Source organism: Chanodichthys erythropterus, chromosome 4 (assembly GCF_024489055.1).
Source record: "Chanodichthys erythropterus isolate Z2021 chromosome 4, ASM2448905v1, whole genome shotgun sequence".
NCBI classification, from domain to species: domain Eukaryota; kingdom Metazoa; phylum Chordata; class Actinopteri; order Cypriniformes; family Xenocyprididae; genus Chanodichthys; species Chanodichthys erythropterus.
The window spans coordinates 9,279,034-9,302,461 of NC_090224.1; the positions used below are offsets into that span (position 1 = coordinate 9,279,034).

General features: G+C 36.0%; 1 protein-coding gene across 6 annotated transcripts in view; it reads left to right on the top strand.

The window, feature by feature from the left end:
• The window catches only part of nhsl1b (NHS-like 1b), a 109,565-nt gene that overhangs the window by 43,023 nt on the left and 43,114 nt on the right, over positions 1-23,428 (top strand). For 2 of the 6 annotated variants that reach the window (XM_067383982.1, XM_067383988.1), the window contains exon 1: positions 6,971-8,039. The exons of 3 other annotated variants lie outside the window; for them this stretch is intronic. In XM_067383982.1, the coding sequence (XP_067240083.1) occupies positions 7,817-8,039 (223 nt within the window). In that variant the 5' untranslated portion in view covers positions 6,971-7,816. Of the gene's footprint in view, positions 1-6,970; positions 8,040-20,399; positions 20,481-23,428 lie in introns of those variants that run through there. One more of the 6 variants, XM_067383986.1, reaches the window with a different exon arrangement.

Genomic DNA, 23,428 nt, shown 5'->3' on the forward strand with positions numbered 1-23,428 from the left:
AGCAATGTCACTTCCTCTGTCAAGATCCATAAAGGTACTAAAAACATATTTAAATCAGTTCATGTGAGTACAGTGGCTCAATATTAATATTATAAAGCGACGAGAATACTTTTGGTGCGGCAAAAAAACTAAATGACTTATTTTGTGATGACCGATTTCAAAACAATGCTTCAGAAAGCATCAGAGAATTGTGAATCTGTGTGTCAGATCTGCAGTTCGGAGTGCCAAAGTCACGTGATTTCAGCAGTTTGGCGGTTCGGCCTGCGATCCGATTCATGATTCGATACACTGATTCAATTATGCTCCGATGCTTTCTGCACCAAAAATATTCTCGTAGCTTTATAATATTGATATTGAGCCACTGTACTCATATGAACTGATTTAATAAGATTTTAGTACCTTTATGGATCTTGAGAGGAAATGTCATTGCTCCCTATGAAGGCCTCACGGAGCCATCGGATTTCAACTAAAATATCTTAATTTGTGTTCCAAAGATTAACAAAGGTCTTACGGGTGTGAAACGACATGAGGGTAAGTAATAAATGACAGAATTTTCATTTTTGGGTGAACTAACCCTTTAACTAACAATTATCAGTAACATTTATGTTAGATGCCTTGCAAGTTAGATGTCTTTGTTAATGCACATGAAAAACGTTACTTGGAATGGGATGTTATAATGCATATTTTCTCCCATTTGGCAGCTGGCAGAGTTTTTTATTCTTAATTTAGTCTGTAGTTTAGAGGGAAGAGCTGTGTCCTTTTGGCCCAGAGTCTACAGCATTTGAAACATTGCACCGCCTCCTAGTGGTCAATATCCAAAAATACAGGATCCAGAGTGTCATTACTATATGGACATATTTAAATTATTGGCAAGACTTTACAAAAAGGTTTAATTATGAATGCATTGCATAACAATATGCAATAAGTTCATGTTTGCTCAAGTCCATGAAATAATATTAACAGATACAACTTTTGTATTAGTAAGTGTTTCAAATGGTATATTCTTCAAGAATGTCTTTTTGATTATGGACAATAACTGTTTTATCCCCATTGTGGGATGAGTGGAAAGCCTCCAAGTGGAATCTGGACAAGACTCATTTGCATGGCATAACTTTATCTCTTTTTTTTAACCAATAAAATTGGAGCTCTTTAAGTTTTTTTTCCAGTTCACATGTATTATGTTGAAATGAACATTAATAAATGCTTTAAAAAGTGTTTTCATTGTTAGTTCGTAACTAATGCAGTTAAACAAATAGAATTTGTAAAGAATAGTATTGTTATGAGTTATTAGAAAAATAATCTTTTTGTGTGTGTGTGTGTTTATGTCAAGCAGATATGAAGTTTCAGCTCAAATGATCTTTTGGTAAAACATCTTTGCAGGTTTGAATCCCAAAAGAGATATCAATAAATCATGATCTCAGTAAAGTGGCAATAAAAAAGATACTATTCTATTTGTTTGTTTGTTTTGTTATAACCTGGTACAAGAAAGCAGAGACATGGTGCTTGTCCTCAGCAGACACTGAGCTCTGTTTCCAGGAAACTTCCTCCTGTGGGCCCTGTGCTTGTTTGACACCTTCTCAGGAGAGATACGGCTCTCATCCCAGTGATGATACTTCCTCCCAGTTATGAACTAGCTGAAAGAGTTTTCGGGCTGAGAAGAGAGAATTCTGTCAACTGACTTAAAAGGATAGTTCACTCAAAAGAAGAGATTTTGATATTTATTTTATTCATGCAATGTCATTCAGTGGTCACCAAAACTATTTGGTTACCACTATTCCTAAAATATATATATTTTATGTACTTTAGAAGAAGAAAGAAAGTCACATTGTCCAATAAATACATTTTTGGAATGACATGAGGGTGAGTAAATGATCACAGATTTGTGGGTGAACTATCCCTTTAATGACAATAACATTTGTCTAAATATACCACTGGTTTCCACATTGACCAGATTTGTAGGACAGAGTGACTCAGAAACAATAAAAACAAGTTTTTTTGGGTGTTTTATGGCTTTTGGTTTCACGACACACACGCACACAGACATGCTTGTGGAAATAAACACGCTCTCAGACGCATCCTGTGGAGTACCTGCATGCCAGCCACTGTTATGTGGGCACTCTATAAACCCATTTTCCTCATGGACAAAATGGCATGTTATATCTGAGAAGAGACCTTAATAGTTGCTCTACGCTCTGAATTATAACATTGGGAATAAAGTTTATTGAAAACTGACAGACCACACTTGTGTGACACGTAGAGGTTACACTGCCACTCAAAAATTTGGGGTTGGTAAGATTTTTAAATATTTTTGAAAGAAGTCTCTTATGCTCACCAAGGCTGCATATAGTTGATCAAAAATACAATATAAACAGAAATACTATGAAATATTATTACAATTTAAAATAACTAATAATTCTAATGATTTGATGTTCAAAAGACATTTCTTATTATCAATGTTGAAAAAAGTTGTGCTGCTTAATACTTTTGTGGAAAACATGGTTCATTTTTTTTATTCAGGATTCGAAATAAAAAATCTTTATTGATCAAAAATAAAGAGTACTGATCACATTACCCAGAGAAGAGATTTTGACGCGTGCAAAGACGGAGCATGTTTACGGTGAAGATGATAGATCAGAATTCCTTCGTTCATTCCTGTGCGGCATACCAGAGAGAGAGAGGAATGTGTTGAAGAGGTCACTATGGGTCAACAAGTATTTGCGGGACCTTGTTCTGGAGGTGATGGCCAGCCTCTCAGGTTCATAGAAGCCAAAGGTCAGAGGTCGCCCGGAGGGTTCTGTTAGTTATGGGTCAACTCATGATCTCTCTGTGAATAGGAACAGAGAAAGAAGTGATGAGAGCACTGATAGCTCCACTTATATTTAATGGCTTCTTCCTGTTCTATCCTTCTCTGCCTGCTTCAGTGCTGCTTTATGATTTCATCTTTCTTTCCAGCATTAGCCACATTGAATTAAAAAAATATTTTGCAATATTCTCCACATAAGCTTACTGAATAGCAAATACACACACGCTCACAGATTTTATATAGTTGTACAGACACTCTTCATACTCACAAGGACAAATAAACCCAACTCATATAAATGTGGGGACAGAGCACAATAAAATCCTTCTCTTGGAATCTTGGTAAGCCTTTAAAAGCTTAATTAAAACAGTTCCCAAGTGCTTTGCCAATTTGGAAACCCCTTTGTTTAGTAAACAAAGATCTCCAAGCGAAATGTGGTGGAAAAATCTGGTAACTGAATGAATGTAAATGTGAGACACACTTTTAGATACATTTAATGGAGTGATTTGAGGTCTTATTTAATTTTTATTATTGATTAATATTGTTGAATTATACTGAGTCCTAGCTAAGCCAAACAGGTAAAGGTTTTTGCAAATGTGAAACATTTACCTGTTTTTAAGATAATGGTCAGAGTGTGTGAAGGTGTTGAACCGGTAGAGAAAAATATACCCCTTCTGCCTATTTTTGGGTTAATCATCATGTGCACAAATTCATGACATGTCTTCCTTCAGAACTCTGCTCAGGTTTCCTCTCTGACCTGCCGTGTCAACAGCATTTGCCACAAGCATGTCAGAGGTTCACTGTGTTCAACAAGCAAAACATGCATAGCATCAGTCTCATTTTAACTCCAAAACAGAAGCCTGTTGCTGATTGGATTTTGTAACTGACAATAAGGCCAGAAACATACTCAAGATGTATATGACGACATGCATTCTTGCTTTATTATGGCAGTAAAAAGCATTGTACTCAAGGGGGCGATAGAGCTACCTTCATATGTTATTAACTTGGATGTTTTGTGTACATCAAAGTATGGAGTCAGTAGTGTTTGTGTGTGTGTGTTTGTGTGTGTGTATATATATACTCAAAAGTTTGGGATCGGTAAGATTTTTAATGTTTTTAAAAGAAGTTTTGTCTGCTCACCAAGGTTTAATTTATTTAATTAAAAATACAGTAAAAACAGTAATATTGTGAAAAATTATTACAATTTAAAATAACTGTTTTCTATTTGAATATATTTTACAAAGCAATTTATTCTTATAATATATAATATTATAATATGATGATTAGTTCCTCAAGAAATATTTATGATTATTTTCAATGTTGAAAACAGTTGTGTACTTTTTTTTCAGGATTCCTTGATGAATAGAAAGTTCAAAAGAACAGCATTTATCAGAAATACAAAGCTTTTGTAACATTTTACATTACCGTTCAAAAGTATGGGGTCAGTAAGAATTTTTTTTTTTAATTTTTTGAAAAGAAATTAAAGAAATTAATACTTTTATTCAGCAAGGATGCATTAAATCGATCAAAAGTGGCAGTAAAGACATTTATAATGTTAAAAAAGATTAGATTCAGATAAACACTGTTCTTTTGAACTTTCTATTCATCAAAGAATCCTGAAAAAAAATATTGTACACAGATATTTTGTACAATTGTAAACAATAAATGTTTCTTGAGCAGCATTTGACATATTGACATATTAGAATTATTTCTGAAGGATCATGTGACACTGAAGACTGGATTAATGATTCTGAAAATTACATTTAAAAAAAATTACATTTTAAAATATTTGCAAATAGAAAACAGTCATTTTAAATTGTAATCATTTTTCACAATATTACTGTTTTTACTGTATTTTTAATTAAGTAAATGCACCCTTGGTGAGCAGACGAAACTTCTTTTAAAAACATTAAAAATCTTACCGATCCCAAACTTTTGAGCGGTAGTGTATATATGAAAGATCATGTGACACTGAAGACTGAAAGTTCAGCTTTGCCATCTCAGGAATAAATTACATTGTAAAATATATTAAAATAGAAAACAGTTATTTTAAATTAGAATAATATTTCACAGTATTACATTTTACTGTATTTGTGATCAAATAAATGCAGCCTTGGTGAGCATAAGAGACTTCTTTCAAAAACATTCTTTCTGATCCCAAACTTTTGAGGTTTTGCTCATTTCTGTGGACAAATGTGTGTCAGCAGTTTTACCTGAAAGTGAAAATTGAATTGTGAAATTGGCTTTGCTTAGCTATAAGCATTTACATTCACATATATGCATAGTCTGCTTTGGACATAATACCTAAACTAACTAAATGAATTAGTTTGAAGCATTTGGAAAGATGCTATTTGATCATATCACTGCTTTATTTTTGTAGTAAATAATTTTATATATTTTTTATATATAATTTTTTTTTTGTAGTAAATAGTTTAGGTAAATGGAGAAGCTCTTGGTCAGACTATGTGTCTTTATTCCAGATACATTGTATGTTTTATCTCAGCAGTTGGGCGCTTGGCCCTGGTGAATTATTAACGGCATGGAGGGCTGTTGATTGCAGTGCTGAGGATAAAGGTTGGATCATCTAGCTGTGTGTTTTATGAGAGCAGTGCTGTTTGTTATTACATGTGGCTGTGTGGAATTAAGGAGGTTTTCTAGAACAGTTGGACCAGTGTGTCACAGGCTGCTGCGGGGGTGAAAGTTTAATCATTAATTATACACACTGTATATTTACGGCCTGAATTTGTTTGCTATTCCCAATGTGAAAGTCAAACAACCTGATTGATCTTACCATGTAGACGTGTTTTGAAGTTGGATAGACACTGGTCATTCTGTCGTAAATAGAAGACTTTGATTAGATTAGATAAATGAACACAAATGACAGAGCTGGTTTACATGCTCACACACATATGCTCACACAAAAACAGCTAACAAAAAAATACCATGGAATTACCACATTTTTTAGACATGCACCAGACTAATTCCATGGCATTATTTAAATACCTGCAGATCTCTCAGCCTCTCATTTTCCTCTGCCTGCTGGCTGTGTGTTAATATTTGTGTGTTTGCCAACACAAAACACCTCTTTTGTTTTCATTCCTTAGTTCACGTGTCGTTGGCATAGTTTGTGTGTGGTTAGCTGGATCTTCTAGTCTAAGCAGGTCTAGCAGGCTGATCTGCTGGTCCTTAATATTGTGTATGGGTCAGAGGCAGAGCCAGTGGATGCGTTGGACAAGAAGTCTTTAGTCTGTAAGGCAAGTCAGCTTTGACCCAGGATCAGACTTCTTTGGCAGACTTTCAACTTTATAATGGGAAGGACCCCCAAATATAATGATCATCTTATGAGGGGACAATAAAAATAAATAATATAATAATTAAAATTTAAAGAAAGCTGTATATTTTCATGTATAAACTTATGTGTGTGAAGAATAATAAGGACAAAATTGTAAAGAAAAACAAAGTCTCAAAAATTATATTTTAATATAATTAAATACATTTAATTCTATATAATTATACAGTCAAATAAAAAATTATTCAGACATTTTTAATATTTCTGATATATTTTTACTAATGGGTGCAGGACACTATAGTTCATTTATGTAAATGAGGATAGAAAAATAAAGTAAACTGTGACATATTACACCCAAAAATTCTTCATACAGTGGACTACCAGTAAAACTGATAAAAATTCGGAACCAAAACTTATTCAGACACTTTGACCTGACCATATTTTGCTTAAGTGTTATCTGACATAATTAAGATTATTTACTTGAATAAATGTACATTTCAAAGAAAAATGAACTGAAATATATTTAAAAATCACAAAACTATATGCATATTTGTTTTTTTTTCTTAGTAGTAGGATACATTTGTAAAATATTTTTTCTCTGCACACCAGTTTGAAAGCCTCTGCCTTAGAGGATAGTAAGAGTAGGAGGGAAACCCAGAGGAGGAAGAGAAGTGGAGAGTCCAGTCGCCCTTCCGTGGTTGCCGTGCAACTGGAGGGGAGGGGCAAAGATCAGAGAGAGAGTTCAGTGAGGAGCAAGGGAGTGGTTGGGGGCTGGTTTAAGGTCATATTTCACCAGCACTCTAGTTGTTTGTAATCCTAAACTTTCAATCCTACAGTCAGTGTATGTGGGTGCTACCTCTAGACAACTGTCACCTAGAGATCAGGGGAACGCCTGGTCTGACACTCTGCAAGACGAATGCGAATGCGATTGTATGCCCATGTGTGTTGAAATCCCAGGTGAGTGAACACCCTCACGTAGAGAGTGCTGTGACGTTGGAAAGTCAGGAAGAGTATCCGATGGTGGCTGTCCTCAGCGGCAGGGAGATAGCATGGTACATGGCGACAGAAGCACCTGATCCTGTTACCGGCTAATGAAAAAGGAAAAGGACATTCGAGATCATTCATCATCCTTTAGGAACTTTATGCTGGTGATGTCTTTAATCCAGGTGTTTTTAGACGCAGTTTTACATGGGTTTTGTAAGATGATCACTGGCCTGTGAGAATGGGAGCAATTAAAAGTGCTAAAACTAACCTTCTTGAGCCTGATTTTCTTCAGCTGCAACTTGAGTTTTAAAGGCTTTTAAACTGGACTCAGTCTTCGTGGTGGACGTCAAGCCTCAGTTGGGGGAAGACTAGCGATTTTCCAGCCTGCTGCCTGGGTTAATTACTGCTTGTGGGTTGCAGCACTCGTGTTGGGATTTCCAGGATTCACAGTGGAGGTTTTTCTATCTAGCAGACATAAAGTTGTCATCCAGGTTGTAACGACACCTGTGGATGTGGACCAGTGAATTTCTACAAGTTTGGTCAGTTCATTTTTTTTTTGGCAACAGATTTCATTCAATTTCATTCAATAGGAGCCTCATGGATTTAAAACCCAATTACTTCAAGTATACACCATGTGATGTAGTTCTACTTTTGATTTCACACTTGTGAGAAACAGTTCGCCGCAGCTTAACTCTTGAGGTTTTAAAGTAACCTCGACCTTATTGACTAATTTTTAAGAGGGTATGATGAGGGACAAGCGTTCTGGATCTTTTAGGAGAGACAGGGACAAGACAGAGAAGGCCGCCCCGATCTCTCGTGCTCTCAGCTGGCTGAACGTGTCCTCGCTGTCACAGCAGACCCGTAAACTGTTCCGCAGCCAGAACAACCTCCATAGACACTCCCACACTCCACATGGAGTGGATGAAGATGATGACGACTGGGTGTATGAGCCCCAGCACTACACAGGTGAGGATACACGGTTTCATGGCGTTCATGTGAGCATGTGTACTTTGTGGTCGGAGATCTGAAAGACTCCTTGAGATCTCCTGAGGTGGACAAAATTGGGATTTAAAGATTTTTAAATGTTTTTGAAAGAAGTCGCTTATGCTCACCAAGGCTGCATTTACTGTATTTGATCAAATTTTATTTTGATATATTTTAAAGTGTGATAGCAGCCATTACACCAGTCTTCAGTGTCACGTGATCCTTCAGAAATCATTTGAATGTGTTCAAGAAACATTTCTTATTATTATCAATGTTGAAAACAGTTTCACGAGTTCACACTTACAAATAAGTCAGGTAAATTAATTGGTAAACGTATTTGGCGTGCTGTCCGGGGAGAGGGCTCCGAGCTCGGTAATCGGCCCGAACACAGAGTACCCCCCCCCCCCCCCCCCCCTCCTTTTGGATTATATGAAGTAATCAAGAGAGTGTGAGGAGACGGGGTGGTGGAGGGATTCTGGAAACTGTCGAGGATCCTTGGGTGAGTTTGACTGTGATTATATACAGGCCTGAACTCATGCCGATTGGGTAGATACGTTGATTACATATTGTTGACAGCTGGTTGAGATGACGTAATGATCAAGATGATGTAATGATTGGGTATCTTATTTGACTTGTTCCTCCTGAACTACGTTTATAAAACATCATTTGTGGCACTTGAGGATAGTAATGATAGGCGCTTTTTTTCTATTTTCTTTTTTTTTAAATGTACGGTTATGTATAAGTGTTATTTTAGATCCTTTTTACTGTTTAAATCAGCTTTTTTATTACATTTTAAAATAGTAGTCTCTATATTAATATATTAATGATGTCATAACTACATGAATAATAATTATAAAATATTTAGGTTTTAAATGCATTAGAGCATTTCAGTTTCATTTGGAATCCCTCAATGTAATTGTTTTATTCTTATATTGATTGAAAAAGTTGAGATGAGATGTGATGAGATGTTGAGAAAGAAGTTTGTTTATATGAAAATAAACATAATAATTTCAAAATATACTTAAAGCTTAAAAAGCTTGTTCACTATTTCCTCCTATTCTATGTAGTGGTTGTATGTAGTAAACTAGTGATCAAATTGCTCCATGAGATGTCTGGTTTAGCAGCTAATAGATTCCTCCATTGTTCTTGCAGGAAGTGAGAGAGTAAGTTGTTTACAAGGAGGGAGAAATTAGGTCACTGTCTTTTTTATTGCAGGCTTGTCTTTGTTTGAGCCGTTAACACGTCTTCGTTGTCGACAGGTTAAGTGAGGGCTGTAGGGCTGGACTGGAGAGGGTTGACCAGAGGGCTTTGAGTTCAGAAATGGGAAGACAGTGCTAGAAAAACGGATATAGTGACTTAAGATGCGCCTGCGTTAATGGGTGATGTCACCGACTGGTGGCGATATGGGTGTAAGAGCCAATGTCAACTGTGTGTGTGTGGACCCAAGGGGAAAGATGCCCTCATTGTGCCTGCTGTAGTCACTCCGTCAGACACAGCTGTTCGGCACTAATACTGAATGTCTTTATAATGCTCTTTCAAATAATGGACTGAATTACCCTTTTTTTTTTTTTTTTTTTATTACCTTTTAAATTAAAGTAACATCTGCATGAAAGTTGAGGTAAGTGTTGTTTTTAGCTGAGAATTGTGAATATAATTTGTTCTTTATGTGTTTAAATATGAAGTGTGTATGAAAACAAATGCAAGTCAGTTAAATCTTTCAGGTTTAAATATTTCTAGGGTGAAACTGATTTTCAAAAGTTGATGGAGGGAACCATATTAATCTCATGCATATCTTTTTGTATTGGCCTAAATGTCCAGTGGCACATACTTTGCTTTGTAAATCAAATGACAAATCTGCCACTCCTGCATGAAAATAGGAACTCCACCCTGATATCCCTGTAGACTTTTTGTTTATTGGTTGACCTGTTTGTGTGTGTGTGTGTGTGTGTGTGTGGGTTTTGGAGCAGAGCTGTAACTTTATGCTGGTTCTAATGAGATATTCTATCAGGGTAGTGTAAAGTTACTGTAGGGGTAACTAGTCTTTTCTCTGCTGACTCTGCTGACTCCCACGCTCTATTTGTCATGACTTTTGACAATCAGATATTTTGCAGAACAGATTTGCCTATTCAGTTCCAGCATGAGCATAGTGATGATTTGTCAATGTGGGTTTACAAATACCTGGTGCAATCTACATTGTTACAGAGTTCTGAATTGTTTTGTGTAAAGTCACAAATCAGATTTTATCTATCAAATGACAGTTCCTTTTCAGCAATTGGCATGATATGTTAAGCACTGATAGATGTTTTCAGCATTGTGAAATGCTCTACTCGATTAAAAGCATTTTAAGCAGTATTTTCCTAAATATTTTAGATTTATTATGCATGCAGTTTTATGAAGTCATATTAAAGTAGAGACTACATTTTTAAACTGGAAAAATTTAAAAATGTTTCAATTAATTAAAATGATTTTTGGTCACACTGCACCATTTAAATGAATAGCAAATCAAAAAGAAAAAAAAAGGCTGATTAAAACATGATGACAAGTGTATCTTAAAAGATACACTTTTTATACCTTATAAATTAATAAAAAAAAAATCATTTACTGAAAAAAAAGGCTTCCTTGTGCCTTTTTCTATAATATGTATTCATCATTTTTCATTTAAAGTCGGCATGAAGCGGAAGTTGCGATAGTCTTTTCTTCCCTATTGTGATATATATCTGTGTGAAATGGCTTCTTGAGCAAGAAAAAAAAGTAGGGGGGACTTGATTTTGTCCATAGGAAATTGATTGGATTGTTGGAATGTTCTTGTTTGCTACTTACGGCAATCTCATCTGAGTGCAGGTGGTCCCACCCTCATGCCAGAAAACATCAGAAAAGAGGTGTTGTTGCAAGGAGGGGAAGCTATTTTGATTAAAGATTACGAGGGCTCATGAATTTTAAAAAAAATAATGATGTACATGGATAAATTATTTATAATAAATACTGCAGTATTCCATAAAAAAATAAGAATTGTTGATTCTGATTTAATGCTGACTTTAACCTCTTTGACATGCACATATGCGTGCAGACACATGCATGCCCAGTGTTTTCCCTGAGGCAGGAAAAACACTCCTTTTCCATAGCAGAAAACAATACAGGAATTTCTACAAAAGCCCCTAAATTGTTAACAACCGTACAAGCTTCTAAATTTAAAACATATATTTATTCTTTTGGCACCTATGCTGGTACGTGCAAGCCTAATTAAACTACCCTAACTGCTGCTCCTGCGCTCTTTATTTGCATCCTATAATTTTGGGCTGTCAGGCCCTTGTAGTTGACCCATAATTTCAGAGTGTGGGTTGCCCGGTGTCAGGATGTTTTTGCCGGTTACTATGGCAATGAATTGACTGATTGTGTGTGTGGCTGTCCTGATTCTTCCTGGGACAGGCACACATGTCTACTGGAGACAAAATCTCAGTCCAACAGACTTGGGACACAATCTCTGCTTTTGCTGCTTGTGGATTAATTGATGAGTTGGTTTTGTTGAAATGGTTGATGTTGTGTGGGTTTGGTTCATTTCAGTAGATTCACAAATCACTGCAGAACTGCACAAATTTACCCATCTACCCAAAGGATGCACACTGGATTAAGCCTGATGCATTTTGTTTGTTTCTGAATTGAGTAAGTTAGGTAAGAGATCTATATTATGCTGTTATTAGGAGATTCATGTGGAAATGCCTCAGTAATGTGTAATTTGTTTTATCTGGTTAATCCAGATATTGTGTAATAATTTTTAAAATAATTCTCTCAGTGCGATCGGTTCTCTTTTCATGATTGACAGTGGCGGTACAGGCGCGGAAACATGATGGCGGAGGGTTAGTCTTTGAAAGAATCATTAAAAAAACAGCTAATAAGAGTCATTAGGTGTGTTCAACTTGAAGCGGTGCTGCACAGACTGATCGGTGTATGACATCAAAGTACCGTGAGAGAGGACTTCCAGTAAGATGGCTGCTTGAGAAGTCATAAAGTTCACTGCTCCCGACATTTCTCTTAAATGAATTACTTCATTGGTGACTTTCTTGGCACGGTTTGGGAATAAAAATTAGGAACTTTATTAGCATGACATGCCGAGAGCTAATGCTAAAGAGCCGGCGGACATCACCGAGGATGCTGGTGGTTCTATGCAAGGTGCGGACGGGGCCTCCTCGGACCAGGGTGATGCTATTATAATCTGGAGAACTGCTCCAGGAGAAATAACATTAGAGTGATCGGCATCCCTGAAGGTTCTGAGGGTACCTCTGAGAGCTTTGTTGCTCAAAGTCTTCGGGAAGGAGAGTTTTACGGAAGAGACGAAGGTTGACCAAGTGCATCGCACTTCTCTCCTGCCAAAACCTAATCAAACTCCGATTATGTTCATTGTCAGAATGAACCATTACCAGATGAGGGAACAAATTATCCGACATGCACAGGAAAATGGACGGATATTATATAAAGGATCTCAGATTTATTTCTACCTAGACGTTAGTGCTGAAGTGGCCAAGCGGAGGGCGGCTTCCAATCACATCAAGGCCTACCTGAGAGAAACCGGCATCGAGTTCGGTTTGCTTTTCCCAGCGCGCCTGCAAATCAATCACGGCGGATTGAGACACTTTTTGACTCCCCGCAATTAGCTATGGAGTTTATTCGGGGAATCATTCCCCCCTCGATGGACAAAAAAGGATGCATCTTCTAGTATGGAAAGAGCCATTAACATTCTTTTGGTAACAGCACTCAGGAAAATTCATGGTTTTAATTTAAATGAAAGTGCTGTGGAGACTTTTTGAACTAAAATATGTGTTGTTTGGTAATGGCTCTTAGAGTGCAACTTTATTTTGAGTATCGTATTTTAAATACATCTGAAAAAACGGGTTTGTCTTATATTCACGGTCTAGACTTTTACACGTCAGTAATACACCGCAACAATAGGTGACGGCAAATACCCATAAAACAAGTGTGCCAAGAAATACTGTGTGGGAGAGTGTAATGTTTGTTTTAGTAATGTTTTGTGAGTGCAAAAAGAGTCTTAAAAGGCTAACAGTCAAAGCTTACTGTCTAAGAGCTGCATGACTGTCAAGTTTGCGTGCCTCGCTGATGGGACCAAACTTCCCCCGTACCTGATTTAAAAAAATATGACAGTACCCAGATTTGCACACACGCCAAATATTTGATCTCAGTTTAGGAAGCATTTTGGTTTGCAGGCAGCCTCTATTTTGGGCCCTATTGTTTCCAACTGTTTATTTCCTCCATCCTATGTGGATTCTGCATTCTGTGTTTGTGAAGAGAATGGGATCAGACTCTTGAAAGATTTATTTTTTTAATAACACTTTTTGCTCTTTTGAAGAGCTTGAATGACGTTTTTCTTTGCCTAGATCCCATTTTTTCAGATTTTTGCAAATCAGAAGCTTAATAAATGAAACGTTGCTTGATTAAAATCCAAACAACAAGGGGCTTTTTTTCTTGTATATATTCTATCATAAAGATCCACAAAATTGAGATGGCATTCGAAGGGCTTGGCAGTGTGATTTGGGAATAGACTTAACAGAGGGAGAATGGGAGGGAGGATGCTCTAGGTCAGGTACACTCTTCATCTCCCTGTGATAGACATGGTCTAGTCCAATTTAAGATACTCCACAGACTTCATTTTACCAACTCATAACTAACTTATCCCAATTAAGATTTATTCCAACGCAAGTTCTGTATGTAATAGGTGTTCACATTCACCCGCCACAACAGCTCACATGTTTGGTTGAGTCCTCAGCTGGAGGAATTCTGGAGAGAGATCTTCGAGTCCTATAATATCTATGGAATTCCTATTAATCCTGACCCCTTAATAGCTATTTTTTGGTACCAGGCCTAAGAGGGCATAGAACTTAGAAAATTACTACTTATTTTTTAGTATTATTATCAATGTTTTTAATTGTCCTGTAAATCTGTATTATTGTCATGATTTTTATTAATTTGCTTAGATTAATTTTTTCCCCAATTAATTTATTCAGATTTTTTTTGGTAGCCTTCTGTGTGAAACAACAGCTGATAAGCAAAAAACATTTCACATGTGTACTGATCACACATAGACACTATGTGTCTGTGTCTTTAATGCCATGTTGTTTGGGTAGGGATGGTGATATTGAGTGTTCATTAAAACTTGTTCATAGGTTTTGCATGTTCATTGTAAAACTTATTGTAACTATTGTTAAAATCTCCAATAAATATATATATAAAAAAACTACTGCGACAGCGATGCGAATGCATGCGGAACCATCTGCTTTCTAATTGCTCTCGCGGTACTTTGATGTCAAACACCAATGCGATGCGCTGCCGCTTGAAGTTAAAGCAGAACTAAGTAACTTTTTTTACCTTCATAAATGGTTTTCTAAGTCTTTACGATGGTTAATTGACTTGTAGTTGTGTGTTTGAGGTGAGCATTAACCCCCTCTGACACGTCTACGCCAGAATACAGCACTTGCAAGTTGAGCTGCATCGACCCGACACTCTCATGTTCACGTTCACGCGAGAGTGCCAAAATGCTTTACCGTAATTCAACAACAATGTATATTATGACTTTATAAGACAATTTCGAAAATTATCCACCTCCATCGAGTGTACTGTATTTGCAAATTACCCACCTCCTATTTCTTGTACTGTATTTGCAAAACTACTGCGCTGGTGAGCGTTGTAGTCGTTGAAGTCCAGAGCTGCGCTTGGAGTATTTACGACAGTGTGATTCACTGAAGGAACCTGTAGGGGGAGCTTCGCAAATCTTACTGAGTTCCGCTTTAAACAAGTTAAACCTATTTTTTGTGAATCGGATTACGTTGGTCAACTTTTCTGTTTGTTTGGTGTGTACGTGTTTCTTGTCGTTATTTTGTGGTATGCAATCTTTTTTATCTTCTTACGTTCGTTTAGAGTGCAAACTCATTAATAACTTAAAAATATTATTTCTTTTGCCTTTCGCTGACGATTCAGCAGTGGAGGAAACGCTGACATAACCGCAAATGACACGACAATAGAAAATTTCTTCACACCCATAAACTCCCTTCCAGAGTACTGTCTGATGACATTATCACAAGAGTCTGTTATTGCTTGTCGAATTAAGATTATTAATTAGAAGATGTGAATGTCACTCGTTATTAATACTAGATAACTTTTAAGACTGCATTGGACTACAGCTTTTAAATCTAACTTATTTCTTTCTCTCTGTTCCTTATGTGCTGTTTGTGATGGGCTGCTCATTGTGACACTCAGGTAAGTGAAACTCAGTCTCTTATAATCATGAATCTTAGAGTAAATGAAAGTAATTCTTAATCATAAATGATAAATACTCCTACAAATAAGCTTTTTCTGCAGTGGCATTGGGTAACTGAAAACGTTTACGTTTGCATGGTGGCACGCCACTAGGTGTCAGTATTAAACATTTACCCATTTGGCAAATTTTAGATGTGCATTTTTTATCTTTTAAGAAGTAAATAAGAGCCAGCTAAACTACTCGCATACTATTGTAATTCTCATAAAATTACTTGCTGACTTGAACCAAACCCTTAATTTGTAATTAGGATTTTTTTAGATCATTTTGATACCTAAATGACCAATTGGGTTAATTCATTACCTTTTAATATGGTGCAGAAACTGTTGTTTCGTCATACATTTTTTTCTCGTGTAAATGTAATTTCTGCTCTTAAGAAAAGTTTACTCTTAAATACAATTCACCTGACTTTATTCAGTAGTGCTTTTGTTACAGTGTTTAACTTCTTAGTCTCAAAATTACATTTGATAATGTTGACCCAGTCTTTTACAATAGGGTGTGTCCTGTGGGCTACTGGCACACACCAGTACAAACTGTTAATTGAGCATGTAATTGAAGAACTTAAACCAAAATACAACACGCGTACATGAACAAGATCATCACTGTGACATATAGTTATTTCAGTTCCACAGAAACACATAAAAACATATCTCATTCATGCCTGTAGGACTTGTTCGAACTGTTTGCAGTGTGTTTGGGCTTTTAGTGAGCATTGATTTTTCCTCTTGCCAAAGTACTCTGTTGTTGTCACCTACCAAGATAATGTAGTTTACATGTGGTTTATAACCCACTGTCATGGTTTGTCACTATTTAGCTCATAGGCAGCTTTCGTCATTAGTCTTTGTACTTTTGATTCTTAGCATTGGAGAGAAGTTTCATCTAAACCTCATGTATAAATTTAATCCTAAATACAATTGAACATTCTTTTATATATATATATATATATATATATATATATATATATATATATATATATGAGCAATATCACACTCGTAGCCGTGCGATATGGCTGTATATCAGCATGCTGAGTGCCGAGTCATGCCGAGTGCCGTAGGTAATCACAGCGTGCTGATATACAGCCATATCGCACGGCTACGAGTGTGATATTGCGTTTATACAACAGTTCGACGGCACGAGTGTGTAAATAAATAAGAACAACAACGGAGTGTCTTTAAAACCCTCTTTTGTGCAGCACTACTTCCTTCCGCCACGGATTCAAATCTCAATTTGACAGTTGGACTAAGCCTCCGTTACTAATTCTAAAACGTCACTTCAGAACTAGTAAGGAAGGAACATTTCAAAACTCAAGTTGTCAGCTGAACCAAGCCTCCGTTGCTAACTCTAAAATGTCACTTTAGAACTAGTAACGAAGGAACGTTGAGTCTCTTCATTGAAACACATTGAATTTTCTACAGTATTAGAGAGAGAGAGAGAGAGAGAGTAGGCTATTACCTGTGTCTGGTAAATTGCATTACATTCATTCATCAAGTCGATGTCCATAATATTACATCCTTTATACAAGTCCGTTTGAATGTCCGCTGAGGTAAGCGATCTTTGTATTTGTCTTTTTTTTCAGCTTTGGGAATTTTCCATCCAACACCACAGCGCTAAAACAACTTCCTTTTGCAAAAGTTCCTTTCAATTTAAAAGTCTCACTGACTAATTCTCCTGTAAAGTGTTGCCGCCATCTAATGCCGTATTAATGTAATGTTCACTCAATCCATATTACTTAATGGACATATTTATATAAAATAATATTTATTGAACAACATATAAGCACATTTGTACAGTTCAGTCAAACATAAAGCACTAGTTATTAAAAAAAAAATAGGTCACCATTTACGTTGGTACGTGGGTTTTACAAATATTTAACAAATGAAAAGGATTTTAAAGAGCTTGTGACAAAACCTCCTAACTCCATTGGATCCTCAAACTGTCAATCAAACCTCATTAATCTGCCTCACCTCGTGAATGAAGTGCGCACGCAGTTTGGACATCTCTGTGCAATGCAAAGGTAAATAAAGATCTGATGTTTGAAAAAAAAACTTGTAAAGTGTTTTCTTTACTCAAAAAAACATGTGTTTATAAAGTTTAATGTTTTACATATTTGAAGCGGAGAAGAGTCTGATATGTCCCGTCTAGTTGTAGCCAATGTGCTATATAAGGATGTAACGTAACGTTTATTATTATCAAATTTAATATAGCACAATTCGACTCGCTCTGTAACAAATAATAGATTAATAAGACCAAAGATTGCCCGTTCTATGTACTCAAATTGAATTATGTCTCGTGTTTAACCACTATAAGAGCCAGCGGCAAATCCCCGAGGCACTGGCCGAGATGAAGCTGTTCTCGGCGGTCACAGAAGCACTGAACGGCCGCTGACGCACTCGAGATCACATCTCCGATATGAGTCAAAAATATGAGTCACATATTTCAGGTCTAAACAACTACATTCTCGCCTAAAAAACTATTAAAACTACAGTTCGTGGTACAAGAAGTAGTGTTTGTAAAAATTACGGTTGATTTGATCGGCCGCCATGACGGTCACTTCAAGCGGAGTGATACAAACGGTGAAAAGGGAGTAGGAGTGCTGTTATTACTGAAATATCGCATGGCTATCAGCCAATCAGATTCGAGAACCAGACAGAGCTGTTGTATAAATATATATATATATATATATATATATATATATATATATATATATATATATATATATATATATATATATATATATATATATATATATATATATATATATATATATATATGAATGAGACTCCTTTTTCTTCTTAGCTCATATGTTGTCTCTGTCCCAAACTATGTCAGGATCTTTTTTGTCTGTTCTGTGTCTAGGTCATTTGACTCTTCCATTGGAAATCAATGAACCCTTATAGGTACCATTTCAGTGCTCAATAATTTGCTTTAAGGCCACCTGATGTCATTTCCTTTTGCCCCCTCTGCTCTTCTTAATGATGATGATAGTGATCAAACCTATACCTTATAGTGTCCGCTCCTGTAAATGACCAGAGTCTAAGCTGCATCCATCCATAAATGTTCATTTAAGCTGATTGTGGTACATGCAGCTGGCATGTAAGCACATAGCTTAGAGCAGTGAAAGATCTCCATAAAACCACATGAATCTGGCACACAATCACAAACAAACAGGACTGTCTGTGAAGGGGGTTGATGCTGAAATGGCTAGCTGGGACAGCTGTTAAGCTGTTGCTGGGTTTGATAACACAGCAACACAGTATTACGAGGGATTAAGTGATTGTGGTCTATCAGAGCACAGTTCAAAAAGGTGGTGAGCTTGAGCCTGCCTCTGTCCTGGAATTGCTGACAGTCCAAAAAATTTCACAAATGCGCACACCGTTTTTGTGTAAGTGTGTGTAACTGAAACTGTGCTGTAGAGTGTATTTGCTTTTAACAGGATATAAATGATTATTGTGCGAGCAAAACTGAGTCCCAAATTTTACATTTCTGTTGCAAAATTCCTGTCTGAACATGTGATGACAATTTTTCTCTCTTAGTTATGACCTCTAAAATGTCTTTCGGATGCATGCTTTGAAAAATTGTAGGTCAAAATCCCTTTTTTTTTTTTTTTACATACTGTTCTATGAATACTGTTTTTATGAATGCTGCTAGTTGAGTTGACAGTATTGATTACTCTATCTATTTTAATAATTTCTCATTTTGCTTAACTGATACAAATTTTTATCTCCCAAGATTGGTCTTTTAGTCTATGCTGCTGTTAATCTGTTGATACGTGAATAAAATCTTCACTAAACATTAATATAACTCCCATCCAATAATTGCGATTATAATCAAGCTTCTGATAAGAAAAAAAGTCTAATTTTTCATATTCAAATGTCATTTTGACACTCTTGTAACGTGACAGATCACTGTCAGTTCAAGAGGCAGCTTGAAGCGCACGCAAACCGATAATCTCTTCCTCTTTACTAGTTATAATAACACAATCTGACGTGATTGAACCTCAGAATGTATGTTGAAAGAAACTTCCTGAACAATTTACTGAAATGTATCATGTTTCATGTAATTACTCAATCAGTGTTTCCACTGCGAAACGATGTCAATAAAACAGCTTGTAAACAAGCGAGTCACGTAACGTTATATTTACCTCAGGAAGGCCATTCAGTGAGCATAGCTTGTTATAACTCTAGTAAGGAACATATTGCTTAATATATGCATTATATTGCATTGCATATTCATAATATTTTTACTTTACCTGTTAGTGATGGCTTATGTTTGAATAAATCTGCCATGAAAACAAGGTTTTATGACAGCCACCATTTAAATTATTATAATATTAATTATATTAATATTAAATGTTAATATTTCAGTAAAAATTGGAGTAGAAACATGTCATTTTAAAAGGTGGATATAAAAACTGACTTATGTGCAATTTTTTTTTTTCTGTATTATTATATCTAAAAATAAATAGCATTTTAATCTAATAGTTTGGGCTTAGTTGTTAATTGTAACCTTAAATATTATAGTAATATGCCAACTGAAAGGGTTCTCTGTATAGTTTATAGCAGTATTTGAGAATTGTTTTCCTAAAGAATAATTGACATATACTGAGCCTGATATATATCCAAAAGATTCAATGTTTTAGCTTGTGAATTGATTTGTGAGTTTCTGTGTACCTCACCCTAAATATTGCATTTGCAGACATAGTACTCATTTGACATACTGCTTTTCGCAAACTATCGACGGGGCACACGTTCAGATGTGGCGCAACACTAACAGCTAGTTATTTAATCAACAATGTGCGCATGAACGGCCATGTGTGTCCATACATGTCTTTGAAAGTGGAAAAAGAGAAAGATGGAGCGAGAACAAGACAAGGGAGTGAGATAAACAAGGAAGAGATGACGGGAAAGGGGGAGTGTTTGTGGTGGGAGAACGAGCGAGCTGGAGAGAGGGAGTGACAGAGAGGGAGTGTCAGTGAGTTTGCATATGTTCCCAGTGAGCAGGCCTGCGTGTGTATCTGGATATGGGCTCGCTCGCGGGTGTGGGATTGACATCTCCAGGAATCTCTAATGGACATAAAGCCAGAGCCATGTCACGCCTGGAAGGTGGGACATTTCTCTGTCTGAATGCATGCTGTCTTTTGTTGTATATGTCCACGTGTGTGTGCGTGTGTTTGTGCGTGTTTTAGAGAAAGATTGACAGTAGGGGAATCTTTGCTTGATATTAAAAGGGAAGGAGGGTCTTTGTGGTTGGAAAAATCTCTTCTTGCTTTGGGATTTCCTCTTTTTCTGTTTCCTTTGTTTTTCCCTTTTCCTTTCCTTTTTCTGTAACAATTTGCCCTTTTTTACTTTCATGTTGATATTTATTGCAGTATTATACAGTTAAATTACATATTGTTTATAGTTTTGTTGTTTGTTGGAGTGGCTGAATCTGTGTAAGTGAATATGTTTCAGATTTAGTGAGTGTGTGTCAGCTGTCGAAGGCACAGTTGCAGCAGGCATGTGTCGTGGCATAGTGCTGGCCCGTGTGCAGTGGACATCAAAAGTCTGTTCGCCCAGATACCTCACTTTTTCTTATTCCCTGGAGCTCTTTTTGTTTTTCTTTCTCTCTCTGTATGACATTTTCAGCATTATGAGATCAGGTGTAAATGATTTTTTAGAGCATAATTTTTATGGAAAACTCTTTTTGCATTATGTTGCATCTGCATCTCTCCTGTCACCTAAAACAAAAATAAATTGAGGAATACTTTTCTATGTTATTATTAAATTAAGCTTTTTTAACATCAAATCATTTGTTTGAATGGTTGTTCTTTTGTTATTTTATCACTTTAAATTCTTTTAGTCTTTACTACTGTTTTAAAAGGACTAAATATCAAAATATCTTCAAATAAGTAGAGGGATATATATCCCTGTACTTGATCATTTATAACATATTACTACATCATACTGCAACCCAATAATATTTATTTATTTATTTTTACATTTTTATTAATCATTGGCTTTTGATGGTTGTTTTTTCTGGCATACACCAATTATGTTTTTCTGCCATGCAACAATAAATAGATTTCTGAACTCATCCACCTAGATGTTGTTCTACTTCTGCAGACTTTTAACAATGAGTGAATTTTCAGATGGAAGAGCAGATCAAGCAGTAAATCTGCCTCATTAGAGAAAGACTCAGGTTTATGTATTGCATAACCTTTGATTTGACCCAAGGCTCTGCTGCCATGCCAATTACTTTTTTATTTCTGGATTACTTTCTTTCTTTTTTTTTTTTTTTTTGAGTTTGAAGAAGTGGTCTGACAAGATTGATTTACTAAATAGATGTTTGGCATTCTGTTTACTGCAAAATGAAGGAACAGAAATCGGATTACTCAAGCCAGTTAAACCAGATGTAGTGCTCATACTAATGATGTGTTTCTGAGGATGTGGGTATGTGTGTGTAGAGAGTTTGTGTAACAGGGGTGAACTCCAGTAATGTATGTGAGTTGCGCATTTAGATATACAACTGAGACACTGTAGCTATGCATGGAAGACATAACCCCTAATTTCAGAGTTAACCTATATATAAACCTGTGCTAAGACATGTTAGACACTTATAGCAGCCGTGTGAAGCAAAACAACTTTATAGACAAGGTCATATGCACTTAGAATGGTTATTATATATAGAATATTTAACAAGCTTCTAGTTTTATTTTGATGTTTCAGTTTTGATTTAATTTTGATTATACATTAGTATTTTTAATTTCTTTTTATTAATAGAATTTTATTTATTTTGTATCTCTGGAAAATGACTAGTTTTAGCTTTGTTTTTATTTTGCTTTTTGTTCATTAATCTGCCTGTGATGATAGGGAACCTATTCAGATGATGAGAAAAACTGTAGTTGTTGTACGCCAATCAGACATCAGGCTTCTTCTGTAATCAGGTGGTTCTTTTTGACCAAATATACTAGTACAGTAAAAAATCGTTCACATTTCACATTTATAGTATCAGTTTAGTTTTTGTTATTTTGTAAACTCATGTTTTTATTTTTATTTCAGTTAAAATAGTCTTCATAATAGTTTAATTCATATTTAATATTTTATATTATTTTATATTCTTTTTAATTTTATTTTCATAATATTTAATTAGATCTCCACATATGAGAACATTTAACAAGGTTGCAAAGATAAAACACTTGAGTTGCAATGTGAGGGTTTTTTTTTTTTTTTGGCAACTTCTTAACATTCTTGTTAACCTTGATTCTGTTTGTTATGACCCTCCATGACCTCCTCGATCCTATTATACTACAGACACCTGTGCTTCTGGTATATGAGAGGTTGTGACTCTCAGGTTGACATCGCCTACACTTTGACCCCACGGGGAGTTCTCACGCTTACTGTCTGCCACATTCCTTGCTGGTCGTTTTACAGCACACTCATTACTATAAAAGTGCTATGTTACTTCAGACACCACATGACGGTCAAATTCTTCTGTAGTATCATGTTATTTCTTAAGAATGTCTGATGTTTTCTTTGAATTTCTGTAGATCTCAAGCTTTTGTTGGACTTCTGTGGAAGGAAAAAGGATGAGGGTATGGTATGTGGGTTAGTTTCAGTTTTACAATAGTATTACAGTGTTTTGTGTATATTAATGCTTGAATGGTTCGCTGGTTATTCTTGCCCAACCATAGAACAACAACAAAAAAAAAAGCCTTTATGGACTGTAATGCAGCTTATTATCCCACCACTGCTAGAGGGCGCTGTTTCTCTCTTTGTAAACAGTCCTGTTCACTAACCTGTGATTGCTAGGGCTACACAATTTGCCATCTCAGCAGGATAACAGCACCCAACACAATTCACTTTAATCAGATTGTATTTAGATTACCACACATGATTAAACGCTCACATTAAACAACACTCAGTAGTACTGTATAGCAGTGGACTCAATCACTTCTGGTAATACAGGAAGTATGATTAGAGTTTTCTTTGGGCAGGTTTTCTGCTGAGTCCCAGACTGGGAATGTAATTTGACTAAGGAAATTGCTTTTTTCTCCTCTCTCTCTCTCTTTTAA